The sequence below is a fragment of the Cloeon dipterum genome, chromosome X, assembly GCF_949628265.1.
Source record: "Cloeon dipterum chromosome X, ieCloDipt1.1, whole genome shotgun sequence".
NCBI classification, from domain to species: domain Eukaryota; kingdom Metazoa; phylum Arthropoda; class Insecta; order Ephemeroptera; family Baetidae; genus Cloeon; species Cloeon dipterum.
In genome coordinates, this window is record NC_088790.1 from 15,640,870 (window position 1) to 15,658,692 (window position 17,823).

Sequence of the window (17,823 nt, forward strand, 5' to 3'; positions counted from 1 at the left end):
CTGTTAGGCTTTTCTTATTGGCAATATTGAGTAGAAGAAGCGCTATTTTAAATATATAATGATTGCAGTGAAATTAGGAGAAAAGTTAACAGTGCTCGCGCGCAGTCTTAAGAAACTCATGCGGGCGCCTGCCGAAATGAGATGTCAGGGCTCGTTTCGGGTAATGACCTAAATGATTGGCACGCGATTTCGTTTTAATGCTTTCGTATTCAAGTAATGTTTATTCAGATACACGCGGCGCTGCCTGCCGCCGCTCGCGCATCACATAAAATTATGAATTTATTTATTCGCGCACGCATCCACATTCGAAAGAGGACACACAGCAGTCGATTCCCGCTGTCTCGCGAGCTCGGCGAGCTGCCGCAGCTTTTCTTTTTCCGCCCTGCTATTTCGGTCTTCGTGAGCTGAGAGTAACATTTTGTATGGGGGTTGCATGTCTGCCGAAGCTTTATGGCATTCCAGCCATTTGCACTGGCACGCTCATCGCGAGCTTGCTGAATGAAATAATGCAAATAAATTTTGTTCAATCCGTTTCCACGTTTACAGCGTTGCACAAGGCCAAACAAAGGCTCCGCTGAATTTTAAACTATTGTAAATAGTGCCAAGAATTTTAAAATCACTCTTTCCTCGTTTGCCCAAAATTAGTCAAGGTCGAGAGCACAATTTTTTATTAATTGGCAAATTCCGTCTACTACGGACCATTAAAAAGTTGAAGTGGATTATTAGCTTTTATGTGAGAAACGTTTTTATTGCATTCGTTTTTGTGTCACTAGTGCTGTCGCAAAAGTTTCTGTTTTGATCGGTATAATGAACCAATCAAAGCGAAACGGCGTGCATTTCTGCTGTAATGACAGATCAGGATGCCACACAATGCTGCTCGTATCTCGAACGCAGTGCATTCAGACCGTGAAAATTGGTTTCGAAATGATATCGACGATGTTCACAAGGAAAAAAGTATATAAGGCAATCTTCTTCCCGGACAATTGATTCGATCGCTCTCAAGAATAACATCGACCGCTCCGTGCATTTCCTGAGTTTTTAAAACAGATTTCGTGTTTTGCACTATGCATGGCATAAAAATCGGTGTTAAGTGAAGCTGCACCAGCGTGCTACAATTAGATCTAACAGCAAATGTAACGACCGCAACTGTAAATATACCACAGGTAAAAAAAGAGTCCACTCTGTTTTCCTTCGAACTACTCGGCAGACTTCCAAAGGACGCTTAAATTAAAAATTATCTCGGGGCCGAACACCAAGGCTGTGACAAAGGCAAATTTGCGGAAAACTACTCGCGACGAGATATCAACTGCCCTACAAAAACACTTTTTCTGATAATGTACAGCAATGTCGCTTGGGACAAAAAGCCGATACTTTTGTTTTTGGTGTCTCCGAGGCGAGAAATGGACCGTGAATGGAAACAAATAGCCGAGACTGATGTGCATCTCTCCCAAGAGTTTGGCGGTCGTGCGAGAAAAAAGTGTCTACTTCTATTTAATCTTAACTGGGACGAAAGGAATTTTAAGTCCTTTTTGTCGTCCGAGCCAACCGTCTCTGCTTTTATTATAAATAATGCGCAAGCAGCTCAAGGGAATAAAATGCACTTTAAACAGAACGCGGTAAGAACGTAAAAAAGACCTGTATATGCGTCCTATCGCGTGTGTCTTTTCTTATCGGCCCCCAACTTCACGAAGAGCTGCGTTTTGTGCCGAGTTTCCATTGAAATGCAAAGGTTTTACACAAAGCAGCCTGCAGACAAATCACTTTTGTTAATGCCAATCTCAACATCTTTCCTTCTGGGCTAAATCACAGATAAATTGCTAAAACTTTTGGAGCCGTTCAAGGACATTGGTTTGCTAATAAACTGATTGTTGAGTGTTGTGAAATATGCTGCGCGTTGCGGGAGCTGAGGGAAACCGATTCCTCGGATCTCGGATGTCAAGCGACCAGAAGACCATAATTTGATACTTTATGGTGATCCATTATAACACAGCTGTCACTTAAGATGTTTAGATGGTGTGTGTGATGCACTTATTATAAAATGCAGCTTTGCTGGGATAACTAATCTGATTACTGCGCCAGCCTGCCAAGCTGCCACCGCGCCATAAATTAGAAATGGAGTGTGGAAAATGCCGCCTAAGATCTTTGAAAATACAACCAACTAGGCAGACGTAAATTTAAAAAGTAAAATATAATAGAACATGTTATATTTTAAAGCAATTTTTTATTTCCACATTAAAAAGAAAATCAGTTTTACAGTGCTAAATTGCTGGAGAAAACTATTCCTTGTGTCAAGGAGTAGATCGATATCAGAAGATAAACTTAAATTATATGTCCGAACTAATTACCTGCCACTATGCTAGCTGACACTTTCTTTTTTTGGCTTTTCGTTTTCACCATTCAAGTAAAAGTGAGACGCCTAAATTCAATACTCGCACAAACCGATCAGCGCGCGCGGCATGTTCATTTTTTTATTTAATAAGGTGCGCGGGGAACAAATCACAAAGGCAGCTGCTGACGGTGTGTTATCTTTCGGATCCATCATCAGAACGCAACGCCGCGTAGTTCTCATTATCAGATATAATTAGCTGTCTCCTTAAAGGAGAGGTCGAGTGTGCGCATGAAAATGAAACTCCCTTTCTCGGCTGGCGAGAGAAATTCTCACTTCACTTGCTTTCTTTGCACCACTCGTTTTCGGCACGCTTGTGAATATCTGCACATATGAAGCTGTGTTTTTCAAAACGGAGATTATCAAGGTCACCGCGCAGCAACGATTATTGAATTAAACACTGTGGAGATTTATTATGTTATTACCAGCAGCGTGAAACTTTTCTCTTTTCGCGGCAGCTGCGAGCCTCTTGTTGAGGAAAATTGTGAATCGCTTCATCGTAAATCGCTTTAAACGTTACTTCGCAGAGCAGCTGTAAAATAATTAATGAGAGAATGGCTTTTTATTGGTCCACTCACACCGAAATGGTTTATACCATCGATTTGATGGAGTTTTGCCAAACTAATGATTATGCGGGCCTAGGAATGTGTAAATTGGACTTATAAACAGTCGGCCCGCACCGGCAACGAGAGTTTTAGGCGCCTGATTTAGGATTCAGTAGGTTTGAGGTACGAAAAAATATTTTGCAGGGAGAACAAGAAACACCAAAGGATGTAAAGCACAAAGTAAGATTGAGCAGCAAGCAGGGGTGTGTTTAAGAGCATCATTAATGTTGAGGGCAGGACAGTATAAAGTTTATCGTTTAATTATTCTTCCTTCAAACCTTACACAGTTTGAAATAAAATAAAATAAAATAGTAAATAATAGTCTTTAAAACACGACTACATCACAAAAATTACGAAATTATGTAACAATTTTTCACTAAAGACCTTATAGTTAGCTCTCTCGAGGCTAAAATTATTTGTTATCTGCAAGAAATTATATTCCGCGTCTAAGAGAATAATTGTTTTATGTTGACTCTCAAGAGTCTACTTTTTAATGATGCTATAGGCTCTCTCGTCGCAGCCTTCATTTTGAAGATTGTATTAAAGTCGCGAGCAAACTTAGTAAATGGCCAAATACGGCGATGAAAATGCAGCTCGAGTGGACTCTTTGAGTGAGAGGTGAATTCTAGGCCAATGTCAAATTAATAAACAAATGCTGCGCGCGCGTTATTGAATAAATCAGAAGCCATGACACGACGCTCAAGTTAGCAAAGCGTCTAGCATTCACATAGAGACGTGTGCAGAAATCGATTACAGGTAATTAAAGACAAAAGACGACAATGCTCTTTGAGTGGCTTAAAAATGAAAAAGTTGTGCGTTTTTTACTCGCATTTTAGACATCAATTTCAAGTGCGTGGTTTCACAAGTACGTGTTTTTTGCTCACGCAATAATATGGTTTTGCAAGTAAGGATGACCGACGTATAATGCTCATTTACTTTCGTTATTAGCACGAAAATAAAAGGGTTCGCATGATGAGAGAACACAATACATAAAGGCTTTCAACGAAATATCCAATAATACTTGGGGCGGTGCACTTAGCAGTCTTCGGTATGGTAGGTTAAAGTCCTGATTCACTTTTGCCATGAAAATGTGCACAAACACCGCAGCAATGAGCAAATTCTTTTTATACTTGAGAACGCGGGTAACTGGCCGCAATATTTTCATTGATTTTACTTTCTCATTTATAGTGAACTAATTAAAGAGTCAATTTTTAATTAGCAATTGTCCACTTATATTTCTGCTACGAAATTTACAGTTATTTTCTAATTTAAATTTAATTTATAAATTTTACTTTTGATACGTATAGGTGATCACCAAAAGTACATGTATTGTGTTGTAATAGAGAAACCCTGGTGTTTTTTTCGTGCACGGCCAGCTGCAAAGTCAAAAACAGTTTTTGAGAATTGGCCTCGCAGTCAGCTATTGCGTAAAACATATGTGTTGTGTGTGTATGAGAGAGAGAGAAAGAGAGATGGCCTTGTGCACCTGCGTTTATATAATGTTTGCCCGCGCGAGTAGACTACATTCTGGTGATTTACTGCAGGTGTGCCGCACTTGTCGAAGTGATAATTTAAAGAGGGCAGTCACGGCGCCAAGGCTCTTTTCGGGTCATTCATGATTAAGTCGTTTGTTCTGCAGTTATTACTGCTTTATCCCGGGGCCGGTTTCGCAAAAGGAAATATGCTGAATTTGCATGATGAATTTCCGCTGCTTTTAAAATTAAACCACAGAACCAGGTTTTAAACAGGAAAATGTGCGACTTTGCAACGTTTAAAAGATTATTTATTTGCAAAAATATAAACAAGTTTGTCCCTTCTAGATTATTTTTGTGATGTTTGGAGCAGTTTTCATTCTATTTAAAAATAGCTCATATATATTAAGAGTAATTGATTTTTGGCTCAAGGAGTTGAACTGTCTAAAGAGGGAATTTTTGTCAAAGTAAGATACGATTTTCGGGGTTGTCTTTTGTTGCTCGTTTTCTTTTTTCATTTGCACTCAGAGATGAGTGCAGGCTGACGTTTTCAACGCTCGCTGATTCAAAATTATCTGCAGCTATAATGCTGTGGTTTGAATTTTGTTTAGAGGTAAAGTACAGCCGATGAGGCCTGTGGTGTCGAAACAACTAAACCACATAGTACGAAAGCGTGTTCTATTAGTTATTTCAAAATGGTCTTCATTATGGTTCTGCAGGGCTATTTCGCAAATTTTCATTATTTCTAGTTCATTTAAGGAAGTAGCCATCATAAAATAAATTTTATGGTTTCATTTTTAGAGGTGTAGTATCAAAAACGTTTATTCGCACTCTTTTTGCCTTGTGAAATCCACCAAATCTTTCTGTTTGACGTTTTAATAAAATAACATGTTTCGCAGAAGGATAGAGGTACAAAAAACGTCTCTATATTTGCACAGCATAACTTGTGTGTTCAAACAAAGTTCCCGCTTGTTCTCTGACGCTCGTCCTTTTTGACGACGTTTTCACTCACAGCAGCAGGCCCCGCGTTTCCATTTGCGCCCGTGTTGGTTTTCTCACTAAAGTGCTAAGCAGGAGTGACTGAACAAGTGTAATCCGTTGTTTTTTGTTTATTTTTTTGTGACCTGTGAGCAGGCCGACTCAAAGGAGTGTAATTTATTCGAAATGCGTGCACTTGCATGGCTCGCGACGCATATAATTACTTCCCGTGTGCATCCTAGTTTTATTATTAATCCACTGTCAACCCGCCGGCGCTCTCTATCTCTGCTTCTGATTATTGTTTTCAGAGACGTGCTTTGCTTCTGGAACTATTTGTAAAGAATGGACCCTTATCGCGATCAACCGTGCCGATGAGGAGCCGAGCAGAAACTTAATATTCTGCGCTCCCAGGTGCTTATTATTTATATCCGGATGAACTGGTTCTCTTTTTATTTTTCATATGAAGATTCATCCTTTTGGAACCACTGCGAAGAAAGCTTTGAGAACCGTGTGTCACTTCACCTCTTAAGAAATCGTAAAATGGGCATTCTTTTCAATTTAAAAGCACAAATATGGAAGACTCTGCGCCTTAATTGCTTTTAAATGAATTCAATTGGTTTCTCTGATGCTTTGAGTCAGTAATTGATTATTTCTGGGAGATTCGACCTTCCGCGCCACACATGGTCTCTACGCCAGCATCCAGACCTTGGGCCAGAAATTATTCGTTCTGCATCCTTTTCAATCAAAGACATCGCTCGCGCGCATTGTTGTTGTCATTATCATAAATTACGATTCATCACATTTTAGGCGCAGTGTGTGGCCTCGTTCAATAATTACTCAGGTGACACCTATTCACCGCGCCGCTAGCATTTTTAGAAGAATCTTCCACGCAGGATGCGATTCGATGATGGAACGACACCCACTTTTTCTATTGTGTTTTGTGAAAAAATACGCCCAGAAAACACATCTCCTTTAATTGCTCTAGGAAAATTTGAGTGACGCGAACAGGAAAGAGTTTGGAAATAGAAATTCAGCCACGCAAATATTTGTCAAAGGTTATAAAGGAAAATTTAGAGCGCGTTTTACAGCCTTTAAGTGGGTTGAAGTAAAATTATAAAAATTGTTGACTTATGAGAAGTTGGTCAAATTGATCAAAAGAGGACCTTTCTACAATTTTGCCAAATTTCTCAAAGATTTGCATGCGTTATATTTTCTTTTAGTTTTAGTAATGCCAACATTTAGTCTGAAGAAAAGGAAATAAGCCACACTATATACATATAATTTGCGTTGTTCCCGCAGTCATGTGCGTTTACCGGGAAATACAGACTCATATAATATATTGATTTTTATTCTTGTATTGGAGAAAACTGTGAATTCAGTTGCTATTGCACTTTTGCAAACCGGGTCAAAAACCTGCTCGCAAAACAATTGAAGATTCGCCTCTCCAATCTCATACTTAAAAGTCAAATTGCTCGTTTCCTCTGCACGTAATCAAATTTGAATAGCGAGATGCGCTGACTTCTTAAGTTCTCAATGAAGATGGTCCATCGACAGCGAGACGCAGCAGCCAAACACAAATATCTCTAAAGACGAGATGCCTCCCGGCTGAGAAAGTCGAAAGTTGTCGGTATGAATGACCTGACTGACTGAGAAGCCGGCTGGCCGAATATCGTTTGAGAATTCTGACCGCCTTTAGCAAATAATTAGGAGCGCGTCAAAAAGGAGAGGACTGATTTTTTGCTCGCCAAGAACGCCGCCGAGTAATAAATTTACGGTCAACTCGTGTATCGCTGCGTGCGTGAAAAGGAATCCTCTCAAACTCTATTTTCACTTTTTACTTTTCACGCAGCCTCTTCATTTGGTACAGCAGCGTCAAATTGGGAGCCGCGCTCTCATGGACAATATTTTTGCTTCAAACAACTGTTAAAGTTTTCTCTGCGGAATTTCATCACATTGGGAAGCCATAGAAAATTCTATTATTAAAAAAATGGATTAGGGCTTCTTCTGTTTACAACATAAATAAATACTGTTGCACAAACTTTGTTTATTTATTTTTTTTTTTTTGAAAAATTTCAAAACACCTCTCACAGCAAAATGAGCGGTAATCCGGCAAACAAGGCTTGTGTTTTAAGCAGCTGAATTATCCAATCACTTTGGTGCAATTTAAAACCGCAAGCCAAGAGGTCACCTAAGCCATCGCGACCGAAGAGGAGCATCCTCCTCTCCGTTCGAAACGCGCAGATTTTTATTGCCTCAAATCAGCAACAATCGAGGACAAGCTGCGGTTTTGTTTATACCGAAAAGAGACGTGGAACAAAATAAAACTGCTTTCAATACATAAATCTTCAGCTGCTTAGAAAAACGGTTATATTCCACCAAAGAAAATTATAAATATCTCTATCGCGCATGTTTTGAAGAAAACAAGTTGATATTAATTCTGTGTCGTTATTCAGACATGTTTCTTTTATCATCAATAATAGCAGAAATTATATTTTTACTTTACTGAGAAAATAGTGTTCGTTGAAGCGCTAACCTCCATTGCTGGCTTCTGTGAGGTTAATGTTTACGGAAATATTCAAAACATGATTTCCTTCAGCAATGACGCGCTGCTTGTAAACGACAAGAACCATTTTTCACACACGCCATTCTGCGAATTGCATCTTCAGCTGGCTAATGCACCAAACATGACACTCCATTCCCTTTGACATTTAATAACAATGATAGTGCACCTGAAATCCAACACTTGTACATCTTGTGTCGTGTTTTGCACAATATTACACAACAGTTAGGCTATTAACTTTCCTGCTTGGCTATATAATTTGAGCGCATGCGATGAGAGCGCGAGGATAATTACGTCGCCGCGCATTTTTCCAGCAGATGACGTGAAAAACACAGATTATCCATCGCAATTTCCTAATTGGTGCTGCCGATAGAGATCGATATTAATTGCCCGTCTGAACGCGCGCACAGAGCCAAAATTGAGCGTGAGGAATGCCTGGCTCCCATTGGAAATATACAGTTAAATCATTAAGTGTACGCTACCACAAAAATGACCATGTCCGTTGCCGCGCCGCTGTCGACTCATTCCATTTTGGGAATCGAGAGGCTTATATTGCCGCGCGTTTTGAGGCAATGAAATTTCTCTCCGCCACGGGAAGAACAAGGTGCCGATTTTGTGAAATGTGATGAATCACGCACGTGCCCCTTAACCATTTGCATAAAATGGGTTAAATATTATGAAACTGGGCGGTCTCCTCATTTTCCCCGATTCTTTGTTCTTCTCGACAGTCATCACGCCTCATTTTCGACTGCGGAGGTGTTGACTTGCCTTCAGATTGAGCGCCGAATCGGATTATTCGCCTTTATCTGAGAAGCCCTAAGTGATGAATTTTACTTAGCGAACAGCAGTGCGAAATAAGGCGATTTGCCATTTCTTAAGCCCTATTCGGCTCGCAAATTGACAAATCTCCATTATCAGCAGCTCAAACTTAATCGAATTTTTCGGAAACCCGTCACACAACAGCTTCCTCTTTCTATTTCACTTGTGTGCTATTAATTTGCCAGTTACGCCTCTAATAGAAAAATGAAATAAAGTACTGCTGATTTTACAAAATAACGAATAAAATAGTTTTTCTTGGGTTTGCAGCCCTCAAATCAGAACCCTTGAAGTAGAATTTTTAGACGATCGCTTGTTCTGCATTGAAGATTAAATAATTAAAATAGAAAACGATGGCTGAAATACCGCATACGAGATGATATGATTGCGCATCAGATAACTAAATTATCTCCATGTATTTTTCGAATTTGCATATTGTAGAGAGAGTATGAAACCGGCTTTGTAATTAGTTATTTTTCAATTTCTTGCTGTTGTCTTGCCTGTTATCGCAGAGTCGCAGGGCAGCCAAGTGTGTTATTGTTGCGAAATAGGAGACCTGTCTTGAGCACCTGTCTCTCCGCGAGAAGGTGCACAACTTTCTTTCATCTCGCTCATCAGCGTGTATAGTAATATCTCTCCAGCGCAGTGTACAAACATAATAGTAGGAATAATAACGCGTGTGTGAGTCAAATGGAGGCCACGCGGCGCGCAGAAAGAAGAGAGAGACCTGTGAATGGAGTGTAGGAAGAGAACAATCTATCTCTTAAACACGTGACTTATTCGCAGATTTAACAATGCTCTTTTGTAATTACACACCGCATTAGGGAAACAATTAAGTCGCAAATTAATCTGACGCGCAATTATTTTGCGTTTTGAAGCATGGATGCTCTTTGGTCCAAAGGTTAATTTAAAACTTCAACAGATTTCACACGAGTCAAATCTGATCAATTTATTTAAATTTAATCGTGCCTCCTCTATAGCCTTTCTGTTTCCCCCTTAAACGAACCTTCAAATCCGCTCAGTCAAAAAACAATATAACAATTCAGCTCTTGTCGGCTGCTAAATATAACACCGAGTCAGTCATTCCATGTCAATTACTCGGGAGGTAAATTTTATTGCTCAGTCACGAAACATGAGCCTGAATTTAAATTGCAATAAAATATGTAAAATTATGGGCTTTGAATCAATGGAGCTGCGTTACACCTCGGCCAAGATAATCCTCGGCGGCACATTATCTTTCTCTTGGGCACACCTTGCTCCTCGCTCGCTCTCCAAAGTCGGGAGAGAATCGAGCGTCTGAGACGCACATAAGGAAAGTGCACTGCGTGTTAAAGTGCACCTGCCGCCGCGTGAATAAAAAATAAGCCTGCTGCCGCGTAAGAAAGAAAATATTAAAATTCAAGCACCTCCCAAAAAGGGGTGATAACTTTGCGTGCGTCGCTGTTTCTGTTTCCTCTGCGCACACAAAACGTATATAATTCGTCTGGCTGCTTTTGTGTTTATCATCAAATAAATATACATCTTACGCCTCCTCCTTCTTTTTATCACAATCCTGTTTTTGGAGGGAATGAATCGGCTTGAGAAAGGTTAATACTATAAAAAATATTTCCTGTCTGCGGGTTTATAAGCCTCAATAAAGTACAATCCGAGGCTTTTCTTGGAAGCGCAAGAAGTCTCTAAATGGACACATAAACGAAATCGGCTGGTGAAATGGCACAATCATAATTGCAAAATTAATTCAAAGACCATATATGAGCACCCCGACCCTTTTATCGCAAATAATCACGCCGGGACCTCGTGTGTGCGTGCCCCCGAAAGGTCACAACAATGGCCTCGTTGCTGCTGCTTATCAACTTAACGACGGCCAATAAAACCTTCGCTCCTTGCCCTCTTCAAAACGGACGTTGCCAGAGGGTAGGAAAAATTGTTGCTGCACCCTTACCTGTTGAACGGCGTTTTGCAATGACCCTCATCAATTACACAGACGGAGGTTTGGGTTTTCCAGCTGGGAGTGAATATACCTCCCCCTGAATTTCAGCCACTTCTGACGAGTGGCGTGAAATAATCCAGACATAATTTGTGTTTCGCTGAATGAAAAAGCGAAATTAACATAGACGTTGGTGCAAATCACGCATCTCTCTGTTTCTCGAGTAGCAAGAGCCAGAGGATGAAATAAATATGCATAATGAGCCGAGAGTTGGAGCTGAACCAGATTTTGTGAGATCCCTCCAGGCGGTGTAAAAGGAAATTTGCGTGTATCGCTGCGGGCTAAGAGAATTGAAACTTCTTCTCAGTCACAGCTGCTGCACTGCGTGTACATTTAGGTTTTTTCCCTTTTTTGCAATTAACACCAATTTTCACTGTCGGCAATCATTTGCTTTTTTTGTTGGACAATAGTTAAAGGTATCAATAAAAATCAATATTTAAAATATGGAAAAGGCGTCCAATGTAATAGCACAATAAAATTGACGGCAGTCAGTGGAAACGTCATATTTTTCGTTTTCAAGATTTGCAACACAAATTCAGCGTGCATGTTTTTAAACAATTAAAATAACACGACGTCTTTTTCACGACGCGCGAGGAAGAGTTTCTCTTTTAGTGACTTTGCGGCTGAAATCGCTTTACAACCTTGCTCCTGATCCATTGCTTTACAAGTTAATTGCTCAATGCGAGTGGAACTCAACAATCGATCGGATTTTCATTTATTCGTTTGCGTCCGTCTCGAAGGGAAATCCGTCAAATCATATGCAAGTTTATTCCCAACCAAGCTACAACTGCGCAATAATTCATTTCAACCCCTTGATGCGGGTTGCTAAATAAAAATATAAAAAACGATTAGATTTTTTTTTTTTTTTTTGAAAAATGAAATTGCGTTTACCTGCATGAGGTACATGGTGGCGTTGTTTGGGTTAAATCCTCACACAGTCCACGTGGAATCGATGTAAACACGTTTTCCGTTCGGGATCAATCCATTTGGTGTTATTCGTTCGGCGTCGCAACTAAAAATGAGGCGGCGGGCGTTTCGTGTGTTTTGTTGTGTGCCCCTTCCCTGTTATATCGACTACTTGGTGCTTTTCTTGTGCCACTGACTGACTGAATAGTAGGGGAACGAACGAACGGATGGGCTTCTTGGTAGCGCGGCCGCTAGCTTGCTGCTCGTTCGCTCGCTCACTCGCCTGCGTGTGTATTTTTATAAAAATACTCTTCGGCCTGAACGTATTTTCTTACTTCCCCTCCTGTTTTTTTATCAACCAAACATCACTTTGCAACCCTCTAGACGCCACCTCTCCCTTTAATTCGTCTACCTGGCTTGCGCGCAGGTAGCCAAATTGCTCACGAAGTCCAGGATTTTATACCAGAATCGCTAGCGATTTCGGCCACCTGTTTTGACTGATATTATTCAAGCAGATTACAGAGAGTTCTATGAAATAATTTTGAACGATTTCTTCAATTATATGTTTGTTGAAAACAATGAATTCTGTTGATAAAACTTGGAAATTTTACAATAGCGTTTTAACTCAGAGACACTGTCTGTTTCCTTTTTACATTTCACAACATTATCAAACACGCCATTGATATTGATTTTTGTTTCTGAATAAAAATACAATATAACTGCGAGCATCTATGTTTTATTTCTATTCTTATAAGAATAAACATTAAATGCTTTAGTGAGCGTATGAGCTCACCAAATACGTTAAAAAAACAGCTGAAGAATTCAAATTAATTCTTCGGTTTTTTCCATTGAGCATTTACAAAAGCATTAGTTAGATTTGCTGGAACTTTGTTTGAGCAGATTTTGAAGGGTTTTTTAACAATCTTGTTAAATTTCTTGATAGCAAAATTATGAATTTCCTAGAAGCTTAAAAAACGTATATATTCGTTGACCGCCAAGTCACTCCAAAAGCAAACTGAGTATTTTCCCTTTTTATTATACAGTTTTCATTTTTTTATATACCATTAACTCCTCTAACTTCGTAACTTCATTAACTGTCCGTATGATTTAAACATCAGAGTAAGAAAGAGAAAATAATTTGGTGTGATGAGGGCAAAGATTCAATAGTTCTGCGCGTGTGTGTTTTAATTATCTACCCGCTTTATCAAGATGCCGTCTCGGCGACCAAACAGCCAGGCTATGGGAAGCATCCGCATCTAACTCCTCTCAAAATGGAAAGTCCGCAGCAGAAAAAAATCTAATGAGTGAACAAAGTGCGTCGTTTTGTTTGGATTATTTATTTTAATTGTGTTTGAGACAGCAGAGAAATTTCTCATCGACGAGAAATCAATCGCACACGCCATGCTTATTAATTCAGTCGCCTCAAGCAATTTTGTTTTTGTGAGCGGGTTCACTGACAAAAAAAATAATAAAATAAAGAATGGGTAATAAAAAGAGGAGACAGTCGACCTGGTGTGCCAGGCGCAGTGTCAAAAGTCAATCTCCTCCAGAGTAGAGCGTATTCAAGAAAGGTTTTTCTGTTCCTGTCCTGACCTGTTCCGGGAAAAAAATTTCCTGTCCTGTCCTGTTCCTGTTCAAAAATTGGATTTCCGGTCCTGTCCTGTTCCTGTTTTTTCCTGTTTTTATTTTCTCAAATTTAATTCCAATTTACAAAATGGTCTTCTAATTCTTCCATATTAATATGTATACCTGTTTTTTGTTTGCTTTTAATTATTTGAAACTTACATTTGACAGATTTTCTAAGTGTTTAAATTTTGATCGAGTATATAATTTCTAATTCATCTAATTCCCCTTTATGAACAAAACGGAAAAAATAATATGCACCCCGCACAGAATTTAGTATCCAACAAAAATTATCACAAAAAGTGCTTAAAATGAAAAAGAATTGCAGAAAACCCCTAAAAAATGTTATTTTTGATACAGTTGATAGTTTCCCTAAAACGCTTGTTTTTCAAACACCGCTGACTGTAATTAAAGAGTTGTGCATTTTAATTAAAGCTTTAGAGCAAAATTGTAAACGTCGTGGATAATTTTTAGGTTTTTTTGGAAAAATATTTATAGTTACATGAAAGAAAGTAAACATTGTAAGGCAGTATCAAAATGAAAAGTAATGCTGTCTGTAAATGAGGTATATTTGATTTAAAATAGACCAAGAATGGAATTGTTTTGAAACAAAATTCTTGTCTTGTCCTGTTCCTGAAAAATATTTTCCTGTCCTGCCGGAATTCCAGGAAAAAGCAGGAATTCTTGTTTCCTGTTTCAATTTCCTGTCTTGGAATACGCTCTACTCCAGACCCTCTGCCATTTGAAGAAGGTCAATTTTGGGAAACATTATAACATAAACGGAGAGGCTATAAAAACTATACAACAATGAAACGCGCAGCAATATCATGGAATTAATGCAATGACTGCCCTGAGGCTGGATTAAAATTGATTTTAATTTGCATTAGGGCACATTGTGAGGTCTCTCTGCTCTTTTAGATTTGTAATGTTCAAAGTAATTTCAATTCAACTTACGTAACCTACATATAACATATGGTGCAGTAATAAAAAAAATACTGTCACGGATTTTGACATGTGAAAGCAACGTTGTTCTTTTTGTATCAATTTATAATTTTTAATGGAAAATTTCCCAATCATATTTGGTCATATTTCATTTCAAAATTTCGCATAGAGAAATAATTAAAACAATAAGTAGTCAAACAAGTAATAGACCTCAGATGAAATAAAATAGTCGTTTAGCCAACAGAAATAAATAAATTTAACATGAAAAATTTTGTCCAGGAATATTTTATTCACTGTTCAGGGGGGTTTTATTTTAAGGCACGCTACACATTTTATCCATCAATAAAATTGTAATTTAGCCAACTCCATCGTCTGTCAGTGGATAAAAGTCGATAATCAGCGGCAGGCCTGCTCAGTGTTGGCCCGCCGCGATCCCCACCTACTGACCCACTTCCCTGCACCTTTGCCGCCACGGGCTATTTATTTTAATTTTGCTCGCGCACAGAGTCTCCGCAGAAGTCAAACCTCTTGAAAATAAACATCGCACATATATTCCTCGAATTCAAGTCGAACCGGAAAAAATTAATTCACCATTTTTAAAGTTGTGCGTTGAACTCATGGTTAAGAATGCAATGGTTCATTACGAGTTTATTAGTGCAATTTCAATTACTCACAAGTGAACAGGTTATTTTAAATCTCTTTTTTGAAACGACGGGCCTGTTTACATTTCACGAGGTGATTGTCGCTTTTACGCTCGATCTCGAGCGGGAATTAAACGGAGGAGGAAGAGGGAACAAAGCGTAGCACAAATTGGCCAATAAATATTGATTAAGCGTTTATTAGTTGTTTCAACACACACACACGGCACAGAGAAGTCGTACCACGCCCTGCTTTTTCATATCTGACAGCGCGGGAGTGCAACACGCGTATCTTTGCGCGACTTTGCTTGCTGGGCAAATTAATTTGAACGTACCCCCCTGTGCTGCACAAAAGAACGCCGCACCCAACAATAAATTTTACTGCTGCTCATCAAAATTCACGGCATGCGAAGTTCGGGAGAAAAATATTCATTTTTTTCTAACGTTTAACTATTTCAAAATCATGTTAGAGGTACTAATTATGGCCTTTTGTTTGTGTTTACATCAGTGACTTTTATGTTTAAAGTATTTGGCAATTGATCATAAATTATATTTGGGAAGCCTTCCTTACGTTTCGATTGATCGTGCTTATAGTATCTTTTCCAGCAATTATAAATGAGGTAAAATATCGCCAGGTATCGTGTAATTGGGTAGTGCTGATTTTTTATGATTATAGAAGTTTAAAACCTATTTTATCTTTTGGCAGCAGTTGAAGAAAAATTGATAAACTGCTCTATAAAAACAAATTTTAATGACGTGCTCATTGGCAGAATCTTTTCATAAAGGGACATTTTTAATAAAAAAAATGGCATATTATTTGGCAGAAACTTGCCTGAGGAGCTGGTTGAAAGGTTGCTGTAAAGCGCTGCTTTTCCAGCCTTGAAGCCAAACTATCCAGTTTACGGGCCGAAAATTGTGGTCACTTTCGAACTGTATATGCGGTCCAAACTTAATATTTCACCACACTCGCGTCTCGGACAGATTCGGTGCACACTAGCAGCAAGTCGAAGCGATCACTGACTCAAAACCACTCTGCTCCTTCTTCAGAAGTCTTCGTCGAGTTCAAAACGGGCGCCGTCACCGAACGCAAGTCGCGAGCCGCGGCCGTCCGAGTCGCGTTTGCTTGAGCTGCTTCCAAATGGCCGCTGATTCGGACGCGTTGTCCCTCTGATAGTCGCGTTTTTATCTCGCGGGAGGCCGCTTTATCTGATTTCTATTTCGCGACCCGGCGTGCATGCCGATCCACGCCGTCTATTTTGAGAGCCTTCTGGCGGAGCTGCTGCCGCTCATGTGCCATGCCGACGAGGAATTCAAATAACGAAATCACGAGTGTCTGCTAACTGAATCCGTTCTGGATATGCGTATCTAGCCATAGGCCAGTAGATAATCGTGGGTGCCGCGAAAATAAAATGGAAATTGAGCAGTAACCTCTTGGGGTTGTGAATTTATTATTGTTTCCCAATTCACCATTATTTGCGTATGCCCCATACAATCAGCAGCTAATAGATGACGCCACCGGTTAATTATGATTTCAAAGCACTTCTGCTGCGATTCCAGACTCAATCCTACCTCTGTTATTTCTATAATTTAAATAATTTCTCTTGGGATGTGGTGAAAGCAAATATATATCAGTCCCGCCAATCGCCGAAAAAAGGTCTGCAAAGATTCTTTTTTTGTAAAACAGTGATTAGCTGAACCGATTTTTTATTTGAGAACATCAAAAGAATTAATTTCAAGTGCAGAATGCACAGCAGCAGGACTGAGTCCTAAATCGCCTTAAAATCGTAAGTAACTATGGTGGTACCATCTATTGATGGCTCAATCGGACGCTAATTAGATACCTCTACGCCGATTTTATTTATTTTTTGATCGATGTTATTTTTGCCATGAATTATTTAGCGCCAATTTAAAATACTATTTTTGAATGACACATTTCGAGGTATCACTTTTCTGATCGTTGAAAACGTAAAGACGATGTCTATAATAATGACCAAATAATCAATGCGTGGTGATTTTCTTCAAGCACCGTGCCTACTCAATTTTTAAACACGCTACACGAATCTTAATCTAATCGGACTAATCCTGAGAAAAACGCTATATTTTCCTTTCTTACACACACTCAATTTGAGAAATTATTTAATTTTTATTTTGGGTGGTGTGAGAAGTATTTTTTTAATCTTCACTATTTGGGAGTGTGTGTGTTATGTGAGTAGAACACTCAACGAAAATTATATATTTAACTCCATTGATAGTTTTCTTTGTTAATGCGAATTATAAACAGCCCTTTGAGACTTTCTCTTCTTGTTGCTTTAATTATTCGCTACAGATTGACACCTAATTAAGTTGAGCAGACCAAATTGAAGAGAGTTTTGGATAATATAGGAATAAGCGGAATAAGCTTTGTATGACAGACACGAGGCAGCTTTCGCGCCTTGCTTCCGCAGCGCTGCAGTGGCCGTTTTGACAAATACAAATGCTAAAGGCGCCATATTTTAGGTAGGGATCGGTACTCGCGCCAAAAACGATATCAAAAATCTGATATTGATATGATATTCTAAATATCTGCGATGATATTGATATTTTACACCAAAATATCAAGATATATCAGATATTTTTCCGAAATATCAGCTGATATTTTCTGATATTCAAAATATCAACGATGATATTGATATGATATTAAAATATCAATACAAAATTGATATATCAAAGTTGATATACCGAACCCTAATTTTAGGATCATTGGGTCCAAAACATCGCGTGGAGCAGGTGCGTTGTCCTGGTTAACAACCATTGCCGTTTCGCCCTCTCGACCCTGTCAATGCAGTGATAAGGCTTCAAAATGGAAACAAACATCAGGGTTGCGATCAGGGTGAGTTTTTAAGGGTCTCCTCCCTCGATTTTCTCACCAAA

The 17,823-nt window shown here is 39.1% G+C and overlaps 2 protein-coding genes across 7 annotated transcripts in view; one reads left to right on the forward strand and one right to left on the reverse strand.

Moving 5' to 3' along the window:
* The window catches only part of Svil (Supervillin), a 51,682-nt gene extending 35,779 nt beyond the window's left edge, over positions 1-15,903 (reverse strand). For 2 of the 6 annotated variants that reach the window (XM_065495833.1, XM_065495834.1), the window contains exon 1: positions 11,696-11,962. In XM_065495833.1, the coding sequence (XP_065351905.1) occupies positions 11,696-11,710 (15 nt within the window). In that variant the 5' untranslated portion in view covers positions 11,711-11,962. Of the gene's footprint in view, positions 1-11,695; positions 11,964-15,745 lie in introns of those variants that run through there. The other 4 variants (XM_065495836.1, XM_065495835.1, XM_065495832.1 and 1 more) reach the window with 3 other exon arrangements.
* Positions 1-17,823, forward strand: part of cos (kinesin-like protein costa) — a 31,965-nt gene that overhangs the window by 6,855 nt on the left and 7,287 nt on the right. Inside the window, exon 2 of the mRNA XM_065495841.1 lies at positions 17,648-17,782. Coding sequence (XP_065351913.1) covers positions 17,753-17,782 — 30 coding nt within the window. The 5' untranslated portion in view covers positions 17,648-17,752. The remainder of the gene's footprint in view (positions 1-17,647; positions 17,783-17,823) is intronic.